The sequence below is a fragment of the Pollachius pollachius genome (genome assembly GCF_949987615.1).
Source record: "Pollachius pollachius genome assembly, chromosome: 12".
Classification (NCBI taxonomy): domain Eukaryota; kingdom Metazoa; phylum Chordata; class Actinopteri; order Gadiformes; family Gadidae; genus Pollachius; species Pollachius pollachius.
In genome coordinates, this window is record NC_136945.1 from 16263442 (window position 1) to 16277184 (window position 13743).

The 13743-nt window shown below is 45.2% G+C and overlaps 1 protein-coding gene across 1 annotated transcript in view; it reads left to right on the top strand.

Moving 5' to 3' along the window:
• Nucleotides 1–2548: 2548 nt before the first annotated feature.
• The window catches only part of cacna1da (calcium channel, voltage-dependent, L type, alpha 1D subunit, a), a gene marked incomplete at both ends in the record, with an annotated part of 57102 nt that continues 45907 nt past the window's right edge, over nucleotides 2549–13743 (top strand). Inside the window, 2 exons of the mRNA XM_079747664.1 lie at nucleotides 2549–2844; nucleotides 3446–3551. Coding sequence (XP_079603790.1) covers nucleotides 2549–2844; nucleotides 3446–3551 — 402 coding nt within the window. The remainder of the gene's footprint in view (nucleotides 2845–3445; nucleotides 3552–13743) is intronic.

Below are 13743 nucleotides of genomic sequence, written 5' to 3' on the forward strand. Positions count from 1 at the left end.
CTTTCCATGGACTAATACACACCATGTGGCCCTAATACCTCCCAATTATTTTTTAACGTACCAGCCTAGGGAAAAGCACTTCACCAAACACACGCAAAACACACACATTAAACTGTTGTTGTTCTTTTGCTCTGTTAGCTTACCTTAAATGCAAATAAGCAAAAGGCATGTGAAGGAACAGAGGAGGGACTCACAGCCAGAAGGAAGAGAGAGAGAGAGCTATGTACTCTTTACTGTTCACTGACGCCGTGACGATGAACTGGCTGCACGCCGCAGATGATGATGAGGATGCTCTGTTCTCTCGTGCGCACTCTCTCCTGTCTCCCGCTCCCCACGAGCATCATGGAGGGGCTTAATTAATGCATAGCTCATGTGTCCCTCCTGCCCCGCAGCCCGTGCTTTTCCTTTGCCCTTTGAGTCCGGTCCTGCGTTATATCGTCCGCCAAATCCTTGGACTTTTCTCGGTGTATGGAGAGGAGGACCGTGGCAACAATTAAGTCTCCAGTGAAGGTATGGCATTGTATGGTTCCTTGTATGTAGTCTGCGGTGTGAAGTTAGCCTCCTAGCATAGCTGCGGTTTTAAATAGGCAATGATGTCGCTGTTTTTCATGCTTTTCAGAGGACAGAGGAGAGTTATTAATGGCCAATTTCCGTGCGACCGGTTGCCCTTCACACTTATAAGCGAGGCTTCTATTTATTTATTGTTGCAGTGAGCATCACGTTACATGCACGGTACACACGGTGGGCAATTTGCGGACGCGGACGCGTCTCTCCCAGGCTGGCCGGTAGGTAACCCGTAACCCATTTGGACAGGGGGATGTTGCATGTCGGACCGGCCACTATATGAGCCGTCGGTCGTCGGACCGCCAGGGATGAAGAGCAGCTTTGTTGTAACAGCTCGGCCAGCTGTTTTCCGCTGAGCGTCGATAAGACCTGACGGCGATGCGTTGCTCAGTTTTTTTTTTTCAACCGCTGTCAGAGCCTCGCGTCAGGCTGTCATTTCACGTCGTTTTTGGGATTATAATCTTTTGTAACGATTTTTTTTTTTTTTTTTACCTTGCTCGCTTTTCAAGGAGAAATGATTGTGACAGTTTCAATCGTGGTGGCTTTGTCACGACTCGATGGGTGTAATGTCTGTGTTTATTCTCACCACGGTCCCGTGCTCCCTGTTATAGACGTGGCATTCATATGAATAATCCAAAATGCGATTATATGATACATTGTTTTCGCACATTGGCCTTGTACTACCGTAGGCTAGAATAAAGCACAGCATCGTAGAGGACGACGTGGCTCTCTCAAGGCAATCATATCAACAGCGCCGACAGTCGTAAAAACATTCAGATCTTACATCACATTTAACAGATTCATATTTTTTTTGCCACTTTCGTTTAATATGACCCTGTTTTGTTCTTTCTATGCGTGGCCTGTTCGTAGTTCAAGCACATACACATCTGATTTGAACAAGTGTTGTGTTAGTGTGAATGTAGCCTACATGCTTAATCTGCATGTGTTTTGGGTCGGGATTCATTTTTCAAGCAGTGGTGATATTTCATTGCTGCTAAATGAATAATGGATACTGTAAAACGATGATACAGTGAAATGTATTGCATATCTAAATCTATAGACAGGTAGCTGATAGATGGATGGATAGATAGATAGGCCTAGATAGATAGATAGATAGATAGATAGATAGATAGATAGATAGATAGATAGATAGATAGATAGATAGATAGATAGATAGATAGATAGATAGATAGATAGATAGATAGATAGATAGATAGACGGACAGAGATAGATTTGCTATCTTGCTATCTTCATGATATCTTCTCTTTTGTCAAATCACCAAAATTACCTGAGCAATTTATGAATTATGATTATGGAGGAAGATTGACGAGTCTGACATTAAACTTACCCGGATATCGTTGGCTAGCTGTGAAGACATTGGAGCGAACCACGCTGGGGTGTTATTGACATTAACATTAAGCTACAGGCTTATTCACCCATCTAACCTCTCCCGCTTGAATGCTTCTCTTCGGTCTACATGTTCAGCTCACTGCTGGGAAACAAGACACATTCACTTAAATGATGTGACCTCTGACCTTAAAGGACTCGCTCCTCGTCTTGGGCTATTTCCTATTGAACCAGGATAATCGTCATGCCCCCATCCTTCACCTTTGTACCAATAGAAAACCCTAAAGGTCTATAGCTTAATACAATGAGAAGCATCACTGGTTTAGTTGAACACCTGGGTTTGGGAGACCAGAATCAGAACGTACCCCCCTAGTATAGACGAGGCGCGGTGTACCCGACTATGTGCAGTACTGAGTGTGTGTGTGTGTGTGCTGTATCCAACTAACTCCTGTCCTCTCTCTCCCTCCACCCCACCTCGGACACCCCTCAGAGGCAAAGCTATGCCAGCGGCACCGGCGTCTTTCTTCCTGGTGAGGTGCGGGCCAACCGGTCAGACCCTGCTGCCTTGTTCTAGCGTTGCTGTCTACCCTGGCAGGTCCATGCTGCTGGATGTTAGTCTCAGAGCCACGCCCGCAGCATGAGCGCCAACGGGCCCGCCCCAGGCCCAGTGCCCCCTACAGCCCCACAAGCGCCCCCCCCTGCTCCGGCGCCCACCCCGGCGCCCACCCCGGCCCCAGCGCCGCCCCCCGCCCCCACCGTCCCGGCGGCCACAACCACCATCCCGGTCGGGGCGCTAGCGCAGAAGAAGCGGCAGCAGTATGCCAAAAGCAAGAAGCAGGGCAGTAACGCCAACAGCAGGCCGCCCAGGGCTCTGTTCTGCCTCAAACTCAACAACCCCATACGCAGGGCCTGCATCAGCCTGGTGGAGTGGAAGTATCCTTTGTGCCGTGGGGCTGGGTGTGGACGAGTGGCTGGATGTGAATAGGTGTGCCGTGTTTATTAGTGCATGTCTGGACTGGGACGTGTATTAGTGTATTAGTCTGTGTGTATATCCTATGTTTTTGTTAGTGGATTGTACTGGTGGTTATATTTTTGTTGTTGATGGGTATATATATCGATATGTGCATTGGCTACTATATATTTGTAAGTGGGTGTAAATTAATTGGTTAATATGTTTTTGTTACATATTAACCATACATATTGGTTACAGAATACAGTGTTTGTGGGTGTATTGTTGATTGAGATTTGACGGAAAACCTTCCTTTGACATCCAGCCATGTCACAGATGCCGGTAACTGTGTCCTAAGTCAGATGTGGTGTTAGTCTATAGATACATATCTATACTGTAAACATCAGGTATCTACAGTTTATGTTAATAGTCAATCAGCTAAGTTGCCGCTTCTAAGCTTCCATTTACATATTGAATCGTATTTAGAGCAATGCTAAACTTGAATGCTAAAAAGGGCACCTACTTTACTTGATGTGTGATCTATGTTCAAAAACAATCTGAGCTTTCCTTAACATTCCTCCTCAGGCCATTTGATATCTTTATATTAATTGCTATTTTTGCCAACTGTATGGCCTTAGCTGTCTATATTCCCTTTCCTGCAGATGATTCCAACTCCACAAACCACGACCTGGTGAGTAAAACACAGTCTAAGCCTCAACCGATAAGTTCAAATCGCTCTGTTATTGTTATTTGTGTTGTCTCTGGGAAATATCTGACGTGTCATCCGATCGCTCAATGTGCAGTATCACATACAGCATAAGCGGACTCATAGCAGGCTTTGTTGAGTTTCTAGCCACTGTTCTCAAAACAGAAGAGGCGTTAAGTTGTGTATTCAGTGGCTTGCTTCATCATGCTGAATATGAATACTGACTGCTTATACGGAGCAACATCTCCACCACCGTCCTCGCCGGTGATATATCATGTCATAGCTTATCCTCTATGGAGGTATTATTCAGCTTTCTATTTTTAGGGTTCCTCATCACTGCACCATTCGGTGCACCTTTTGCATATATGTCTATGTGATGAATTATGGGTGATGTAGTGTTGTAAGCAATGTTCCACAGCTGAAGACCCGTGTGCTGTACTGTGGCTGCCAGACAACACACAGATTCGTTTTTTTAACCAGCGCAGTATTTAGTGCCTCTGTTCAATGATTCATACAGGGCTCATATGTCTGCCAGCGCAGAATATTCTTTGAAGTGACATCTTAAAGCGAGCGGATTTGTACGGGTTACCAGACGGCCATAAAGGGAATTAAGGCAGAATGTATGTTTTTAGAACACTTTTAAGACTGTGCTGCTGTATACACAACCAAGCTAAACCTTGGGTGTCAGTGGGAGTTTGGAGAAGTGTGTGCCGGTGTGTGCCTTCCAGTTTAACCTCAGTTAGGATGACCTCCGGCGGTGAGTTTGCATGCTGGTGTTGCATTGAAGGAAAGTAGGTCACCCGAGACAATACAGTGTGACACTGTATCATTTGGGATGGCAGTACTACCTGGGAACCAAAGTTAGGCAAGGAGAAGTTTCTGCAGAATGACCGGAATATGTATGCAGCGGTTATGGAGTCTGTAGAGGTTATTGAGTAAAAAAGAGGACCGTATTTATAATGGTGCCTTGGATTTGTATTCTTTCTACTACCTGTCCCTGAGACTCAAATGTGTGCTGTTTTTTTCATGGATCTTCATCATACTGAGCGATGTTTGATGAATGATGAATTTGTTCACTATACAGTACAAAACTTGAAATAATATGATGCACAATGCATAATTGTATTGATGCAGTTAGGTCATCTATGTCTATGACATGGGTCCCATATGAGAGATCAAGCTGATGAGTCGACATCATGCTTTCTATCACATATTTCATGTGGCAGTCGCAGTGATCACACAAAGAAAAACAAGAGCACAAATAACAATTTCGTTGTCCTTATTCAGAATTTTTTGTGTTGAAGGGAACTTGTAAAAAACAGCTCCACACGACCTGGGTTTGGTATGGGATACGATTCTGCAGTGTCACCGTTAGTTCAGAGCCCAGTCAACACAGTACAACGTTTATTTATGTTCCTGCTGCTTTACTGCAGAGGTTGAACAACAGCACGCTTTGTAGGGCAGGTGTACCAGTGTGCCCTCAGTGGTTTCATACAGTATCCATACCGTACACACCGGAGGAGTGTGAGAGAGAGAGAGAGAGAGAGAGAGAGAGATAGGGAGAGAGAGAGAGGGAGCCATAGAGAGAGGGAGAGAGAGAGAGGGAGTGAGAGTGGGAGACGTAGAGAGAGAGGGAGAGAGAGGAAGCCATAGAGAGAGAGAGAGGGAGTGAGAAGGAGCCATAGAGAGGGAGCGAGAGAGAGAGAGTGGGAGACGTAGAGTGGGAGAGAGAGAGAGTGAGAGGGAGGGAGAGAGAGAGAGAGAGAGAGAGAGCAAGAGAGAAAGCCAAAGAAAGAGAGCGAGAGAGAGAAAATGCTGAAGTGGCTTGATGTGGCAGCCAGCGGGCCGGGCTGTGGAGCAGTGTGCCATCTCGCACCGCTTTGCTCTAAAGCTCAAGATAGATGCTGTGGAACTCAAGGTGTGTGTTGCTGAGAAAGCTTTAGCTGCAAAATCATTGCAGAGCCACACACCGCCGAACTGAGCACAGCGTGGAGACAAAGAAAGACACACAGAAACCATTTGAAGCAACCGACCAACGGTTATCAGCAGATATTGTCCTGCAAAGCTAGCTTCAGAGCTTCCTGCAGATCATGCGGGGAAAACCGAGGCAAACCGTGGTGTGTTGTTTGATACTGAAGAATTATCCAGTGCTGGAAAACACAGTGTAGAACATGCTGGATGAACATTGATACGTTGCAGTGCGACAATGCACTGGTTCTGGTCCACTGGTCCTGTTAGCTAGGCGTATTCAAATGCTGCTCATTATAGACCTAAAAAGAAAGACACATTTTCCCTGGGGCTAAGACTCCAGGCCCTATACCACCAGGAGGCACCAGTGAGCAGTAGTCTCACACACACGCACACAAACACACACACGGATGCACACACACGCATGCATACGCGTGCACACAACCCCACACACACTCACAAACACACACACACACACACACACATACACTCACGCACACACACAACCACACATACACACACACACACACGCGCACACACACACACACACACACACACACACACACACACACAAAAACACACACAGATTCAGTAACTCAGCCCCCACCTCTATTGGCCTGTTTTCTCTTGTTACATCGAGGCTGTATCCTTTTCCATTGTATGCTCGGGGTACACTACACACACACACATTTACACCAACGCCTGTGTTATCTCTCCACCATGTCAAAGGAGCACACAGTCACACACCTCAGCCGCAACAGACCCCCTCCCCCTACGCTTACACACACACCCTTTATTTTGCGTTAAGGTCATTTCTGACCTATCTATCTGCTTCACACACACTGCGGACAGCTCCCCGCTGAAGGTAACAGAGCACTCTCAAACAATGACCTTTCCGCGATGGATGTGATTCATGTATCTTACCCTTCACCAGGTAACATGCAGTGCATCTAGCATGCTTCTCGTCAAGCATGATTTCCCTGTATCGCTGTCATTGCATAACCTCCCAGTCGCCAGGCTATTTATTGTACTGAGGAGGACAGGAGGACACCATCTCACAAAGAGCGAAATGACCGCACATCCACCCAATAGGGCGGTAGCGTCAGGAAAGCACTCAGAGACTACCGTTCTTGAGGAGCTGCTGCTATTGGCTGCTCTCACACTGTTATTCACACACAATGAATACCTTTATATTGTGTTTACGCTATATGACTCGCTGCTTATTTGTGTCATACGGTTCTGAAATTATATATATATATTATTGATATATTGAAAACTGTGTGAGCTCTGTTGGATCCTTTGGTTGAATTAGCAGTAATTATCAACAGCCATATTGTGGTGGCTCAGAGATCCTACAACGACTCTGCTGAGTTGTTGTGGCCGTTTGATTGCCATGCAGGGTGTTGTGTTGCGTTGTGTAAAACAGTCCCTCCGGAGCCCGTGTGAATGGATCGAGCACGATCCTGCCAGGGACACTGGCCTCCACGTCATCACCTTCTACAGCACCAGCACGCCCTCTATAAGAGAAGCTAATGATTTATTCTCAGGCTGCTGGAAGTCTTGCTATAGCCGTTCAAGCTACGCCCGGTGTTTCCCACATGCGTCGTGAGGAGAAACAGAACACAGCACGGTTCAAACGCTGGTTTGGGTTTGGATTCCGCATTTGGATTGCCATCGCCACTGCACCCCGGCCATGTGGTTAGCACGTTTGGGATGTTTGTTAGCGGTAAAGACGGCCAGCCCTAGCGCCGAGCACAGCGCTGCAATTTGGTGTGTTTGCAACAAGGGGACAGGGGGTGGGGGGGGGGGGACGTGTTTGACGGGGCATAGGCCTACATCCACGAGAGGCGTTGCGCTCGGAGAGCATGTGTCAGTGTTTTGGCTGTCTAACGAGATGTAGTAGCGTGTATGCATGTACGTGTGTGTATGTATGTGACAGAAACAAACAGTTGGCGGTGGGTGTTACTGTGGCTGGCAGGAGCGGCGCGGTCTAGATTGTGGACTCCCAGGGAGAGGAGCGCGGAAGTGTGTGTTTAGTCACTTAACTAAACTGCTCATTTGCCGCTCACGCCAGCTCTGCCCCTGCCTGTTATCCTCAATGCGGATATGTGAGGAGAGAATCCGGTCCGTGTGTGTGTGTGTGTGTGTGTGTGTGTGTGTGTGTGTGTGTGTGTGTGTGTGTGTGTGTGTGTGTGTGTGTGTGTGTGTGTGTGTGTGTGTGTGTGTGTGTGTGTGTGTGTGTGTGTGCGTGCGTGCGTGCGTGTGTGTGTGAGTGAGCCACACACCATGGCACTGATTGCTTTGTATGGGAAGTGGTGGAAATCGTCTATTCGGGTCTAACCCACTCCTACTCGTATCTCTTACAAACACCGTTGCCGCAGCCGTAGAATTGTAATTGTAAACCCATAAAAAGACAAAGAAATTAAAGTCGTGACAATGAAGTGTCTGAGCGCTTTCACAAATTTTTTGGTAACTATGCTCATCGTGACTTCTCTAGGCCCGCCCCTACCCCTCCCCGAACCCCAAATTGAGCTGATAACCCCAGCCACAACTCCCTCTGCACCTGCCGGCCTACTTAAACGTGTGTGTGTATGTGTGTGTGTGTGTGTGTGTGTGTGTGTGTGTGTGTGTCAGTTACAATGCAAGAGTTTTTGAAGGTGTATAAACCAAACTGAATCCTGAGAAAGAAGTTGCTAGATTAAGAGTTTGTTAACCCTCAGAATTGAAGAAAAACAGAAAACTTTTTTGAAGGCGGTGTAAGCGTTCGTTCGACGTCGTTTGGGCTCACTATGGTCTGTTTTCGCAGTAAGCGCTCCCCTTCATCCTCCCCACATCACCATAAATGTGTGTCTTGGGCGACTCCTGTCTCTTTGTCCTAGCAGCTCTCTTTGCGTCATTTTCTTTTTTCGTATCGGTTTTGTAAGCTGTTCCTGGGAGCGCTGGAATCGGTAGTTTCGCCCTTTTCTCCATCCTCCGAATTGCCGGTCACCGTGCAGAGAGGACCTCCTCTTTGTGGAGTTCTGGGGCCTCATTACAGAAAAAATCCTAGCTTAAGTAGGTATATTCAGCATGATGACTTAGGTAAGTTAGGGACTTAAAGATAGGAAAAATCCTAACTTCCTATTACAGAAGCAGTCCCTAACCTGTTGGCCATTTCCTATCTTATCTGTGGCCTCCTATCTTATCTTAACTTAGGTAATCCTAACTGTTCTGTCAATCAGATTTTTCGATCGGCAATCGTCATGTCTGTTTCTGCACTATCAATCTCATGCACAGAATGTGCATGAGATTGATAGAACGAGTTACTTTTAACGTTAACAGAGACTGTTGATAAAGGATCTTTGTTAATGACGGCAAGCTAGTAGCACTAGTACTACGTTCATGGTGGATATTGGTACAGAGAACAAGAAGAGGAGTAATAAAGTAGTAAAGTAATTATTCCACCAAATTAAAAATTAAATGTCTTTGCAGGCGATAAAATGAAATTAAAATATGGTCAGGAAAATTTAACAAATCATTATGCGGTCTCGGTAGCCTTTCAGCCATCACATTTCTGTTGTGATGTTCCTCGTCTTCATTGTCAAACAGACCTACTAACAGTGCTGCTGCCATTTCTTACCGTTTTTGGCAGTTATTTTGAATTTAGGACAGGGTGTATGGCCACCTAACTTAGGTATCCTAACTTAAGAAATTCCTAATTTAGGATAGTTCTGTAATGGCTAAATTCCTGGCTTAAGATAAGATAGGATTTCTTCCAAAATTAAGTTAGGAAACCTCCTTCTGAAATACCAAAACCCCTAAATGCCTTACTATCTCAAGATAGGATAGGATTTCAGAGTTAGGAAGTTTCTGTAATGAGGCCCCTGTCTCCTGATTGGTCATAGTAGGAACGGGGTATCAGCATGTTTGTTTTCTGTTTACTGTAGAGTGAAGGGACTGGTAGACCAATGTTACTGATCAAACACTTGATATCAGGGTTAGCTGTTGGAATATAGAGCTATTTCGGCGCAGTAAGTGGCCTGTTTTCCGTTACCCAGCAGTGGTTGTTCCAGTGGTATACTGTTATTTTCTGTCATAGGTTGCACCAAAGAGAACAAAACGGAGATCTTCCAGATAAACACTTTAAATCTATTATATTTGAAACATACGTGCACTGTCCCACATGCTCCGGTGTGGTTTCTGAATTGATTTTCACTGTGGTGACCAGTGACCACTGACCGGTAGGCCAATGTCAAACCGTCCTGTGCTCGGATCAGGTGACGTCTTTCAGATATGAGGCATTCAACAGCAGTGTAGCTGCCAGGCAGTGAATCACCACTGTGGGAAAACACACACACATAAACACACATACATGAAGACAATTCTTGTGGATGACTTTGGAATCTTGTGTTTCAAAACACAAAATCGCTTAAAATGGTGACATTTTACGTGCTAATAAATATTATTTATTCAGAGTTAGAATTAAACTATTATATATCATTTAAAAAAAACATGTATAGTGCTAGTGTGTGCTAGAGTGTATGTGTGTGTGTGTGTGTGTGTGTGTGTGTGTGTGTGTGTGTGTGTGTGTGTGTGTGTGTGTGTGTGTGTGTGTGTGTGTGTGTGTGTGTGTGTGTGTGTGTGTGTGTGTGAAGGAGTGGTTCCGAGGGAGAGGGATGCAGACAAGGAGAGAGGTGAGGATGCAGACGTAACGTGCAAGACATGTAACTAGGGGTGACATTGCATGAAAACACGATGAATAGCTGGAGCCAAAACAATGGACGCTGGAGATACACCCACTCTCCAGCTCATCTTGGTGTCCTTTATGGATTAGTCTATTTGTATTACTATACAGTGCTGCTGATATACTATAATCCAGCCAATTTTCATTAACTGAGAAATACTTAATGGCTAAGACATAAGACAAGAGGTTTGCATTTCAATTTAAGAGGTCCCGATTTCGACAGAAACAGTTGAGAAGGCATCCAGATGCCACTGATTGGTCAAAAAGGCTAAACTGAACATCAGTCCTCATTGGTTTCCAGCCATATTGTGTGTGTATTCAAACCACACATACAGATGGTCAGTAACTAGCCACTACATCCATGACTGCACTCTGCCAGATCCAAAAGCACAAGAAGACACACGCACACGCGGTGACTCACAGGCAGAGGCCTGTTGGTTACAACAGAGAGGGGGATGAAGGCAGAGGTTCACAGAGTTGCGCCTATGAATTAATGTTAACAATAACCAAGAGACCCTGCAAATTGTTAGTTTTGTGTGTGCATTTATTTATCTGTCTGCAGGTATTGTCTGTGTGGAAAAAAAAAAAGACATGCATGAGGTGTGTACGTCTGTGTGTGTATGTGTGTGTGCGTTTGCATGTGTGTGTGTGTGTGTGCGTTTGCTTGTGTGTGTCTGTGTGTGTTTGCATGTGTGTGTGTGTGTGTGTGTGTGTGTGTGTGTGTGTGTGTGTGTGTGTGTGTGTGTGTGTGTGTGTGTCTGTGTGTGTGTGTGTGTGTGAGTGTGTGTTTGTGTCTGAATGTGCCTGGATGTGCGTGTGGGCAGGTGGTATGAAACGGAAGGATGAAGAAGGGGTTCTTTAATTACGTAAAGCATTGTGTGTGTGCCCGAAGCTGTGTCCAAACAATGCACGGAGCATTTTGACCCGTGTGCTCATCATCAACAATGCTCAACAATGGCAACGTGGTGAACGAGCGTTGCTTCCATCAAAGTGGGACAGGGCAAAGCCTTGGCTGTTTTGCTAATGAGCTCAGCCTCCATTGCTTCACAACAGAAACGTGGCAGGCTTCATTAGGCTCACCTCAGAGCGGCTACTCTGGGCTGACTGACAGATGGCTACTGTATGGGAGCCATGCTGTAGTTAAGCCAGCCCTCCTCTGGAAACACTCACCGTCTCTATCCATTCAGTGGTGTATTTCGTAGTAATCTGATGTTAACTAAAAGGTGGCTGTGCTTGATATAAGGTTGGTATTGGTCGAGGTGTCACCCACCCCCCCCCCAAAAAAATATGACATTTAAAATACAGTCAATACTGAGGATATTGCAAAGGTAATGCCGTTCTAACTTTCCAAAACCTTGCATGCAACCTAATATTGTAACAGCAAGAATTCACTGTGTGAATAATATGCGTCTCCAGGGATAGAGCTGATGTGTGTGAAAAGAGGGGATCAGCGGATGCCGTTGGTCACTTGATTATGGATGTAAACGTGGATAGTCAGTCAAACATTGCCAGTGCTCACATTGGGAACAGTCAGTTAGTGCCAACAATCGGCCACAGATACTGGCAGTCAATTATAGGAGTTGGATACCATAATGGATAGTAATAATAGATAGTGTGTGACTGATGCTGTTAGTTTTGGTCTTTTTCGTGCCAATCAAGGAAAGATGAGATAAACGGACGGAAGCAGGAAAAACAACGATATTTATTTTATTTGTTTTTGTCGTCATGCATAACAGATTTTTTTTGTTACTTTCTTTGGCTGAGTGATAAAAAATTATGTTTTTATCATAATTTGTAATCAAATTTTATATATATTGTAAGTGGTTAAGGTTAATGTAGATTTACTGGGCACAATTGTAGACCTTCTGTTTAAAACACTGAGCAGAGGGAAATCTGATACCTGAAAACACCATACCAAATCTGATACCTGAAAACACCATACCAACACTTGCCATAGTAACTCAGTGGAGTATACAATAGAGTTAGAGTCAAAGCTTCATACCAAATACCATACATTTAAAGTAAATCAAATTCACCATGTTTATAGGAAGCACTGAAGACACATTGCAACAAATGCCTGTTTGAATATAGACAATTCATTCAAGAGGAGAATATCTGAGGCGGCCCTACAGCTACATGAGTTGGGTGGATGTAGAGGGGTCAACAGTGCCTCTGCTTGGCTTAACAGGCCCAGACCAAGTGGGGTCAGTAGGGGTTCGAGAATGGTCAACGGTGTCCATATGGCACTTTGGAAAAAGAAATTAAAATTGCCATTTATATCCTGGCAAGGCAGATCAATGTCAAAGACAAAGGTTTCAGCTTTCTTCAGGACCTGTCTTGCTTCAGTGCCGGTCTTGTTGCTACGAACAGTGTCCTCTTTCTGGGCCATGTGCAGGTTCTTAATATTATGAGTCTCGTTAAGGAAGGCTCCTCACTTCAAAAATAACCTCCCGCATAAAGAAACAGAGGCTTTAGAGTCACCATTGTGTGAATGATGCATCAGGTCTCAATGAAGCAGAATCACCACGGACATACAGAATGCAACATTTTCCCCCCGTACAGTCTGGCTGCACATTCAAGCACCATTACTTACAGCCCAAACCCTGCGTGAGTTGACGGTGGAGAAGAGCTCACGGCTGACGTTCCACAAGCCCCTGGCTCGCCTGGATGGAGATGATCTATACAGACAAGCCAAGGGAGAGCGAGCTAGGTAGAGGAACGCCAAGCATGAAGAGACACACAACCACGTCTCTCAACATGCATATATGGCGGCTCATTGGGTACAACCTTAGAGAACAAGATGGAGAATGTAAATTTTGTGTGTAGTGCTTGTACACGGCGGAGTTACATCGCGATGACAGCCTTCACATTGGAAGCATACGAGCATTTGGGTGTCAGTTCTTGTGTTGGTTTTAATGGTTCTTTCTTTGGTCATTGTGTAGTCTTTAATCATTAAATGACTTGTGATTATGGGGAAGCATTGTTGTGTTTGAAACTGCCACAGCAGTTCTCATGCGAGGCGTTGCAAAACAAAGTTTTCGTTAGCCTAAGTTACGGGTGATTCAAATGATTTAGGATTTAACCAAACTACAATTCTCTTCTCAATATGGTAGCGTGTTGCCAACAAACACTTCCATAATGCAATCTGATGTACAAGCCCTAATCGACAAACCCACTCAGATGATGGAATATGAAGAGAGGTCATCCGTCAAATTAACGACGGTGATGAGATTTGGACCTCGGTCTGCCTCTTTATAGCTACTATCCTATAATACTGTGTTGTTAAGTGTCCATTTCATTTGCACTAATTGTGATACAATATTTAGTAGCTGGGTGGTAGTTTGTTGGATCCGTCTCTGTTGGGTTAAAGCTATGCTAACTGTTACACAAACCGGTGTGATGTCACAACGAGTCACATATCTGCGTACTGACTGCTCCATGGACAGATGTGGCTCGTCAAACGTGCGCACCCGTTAGCACTCTCGC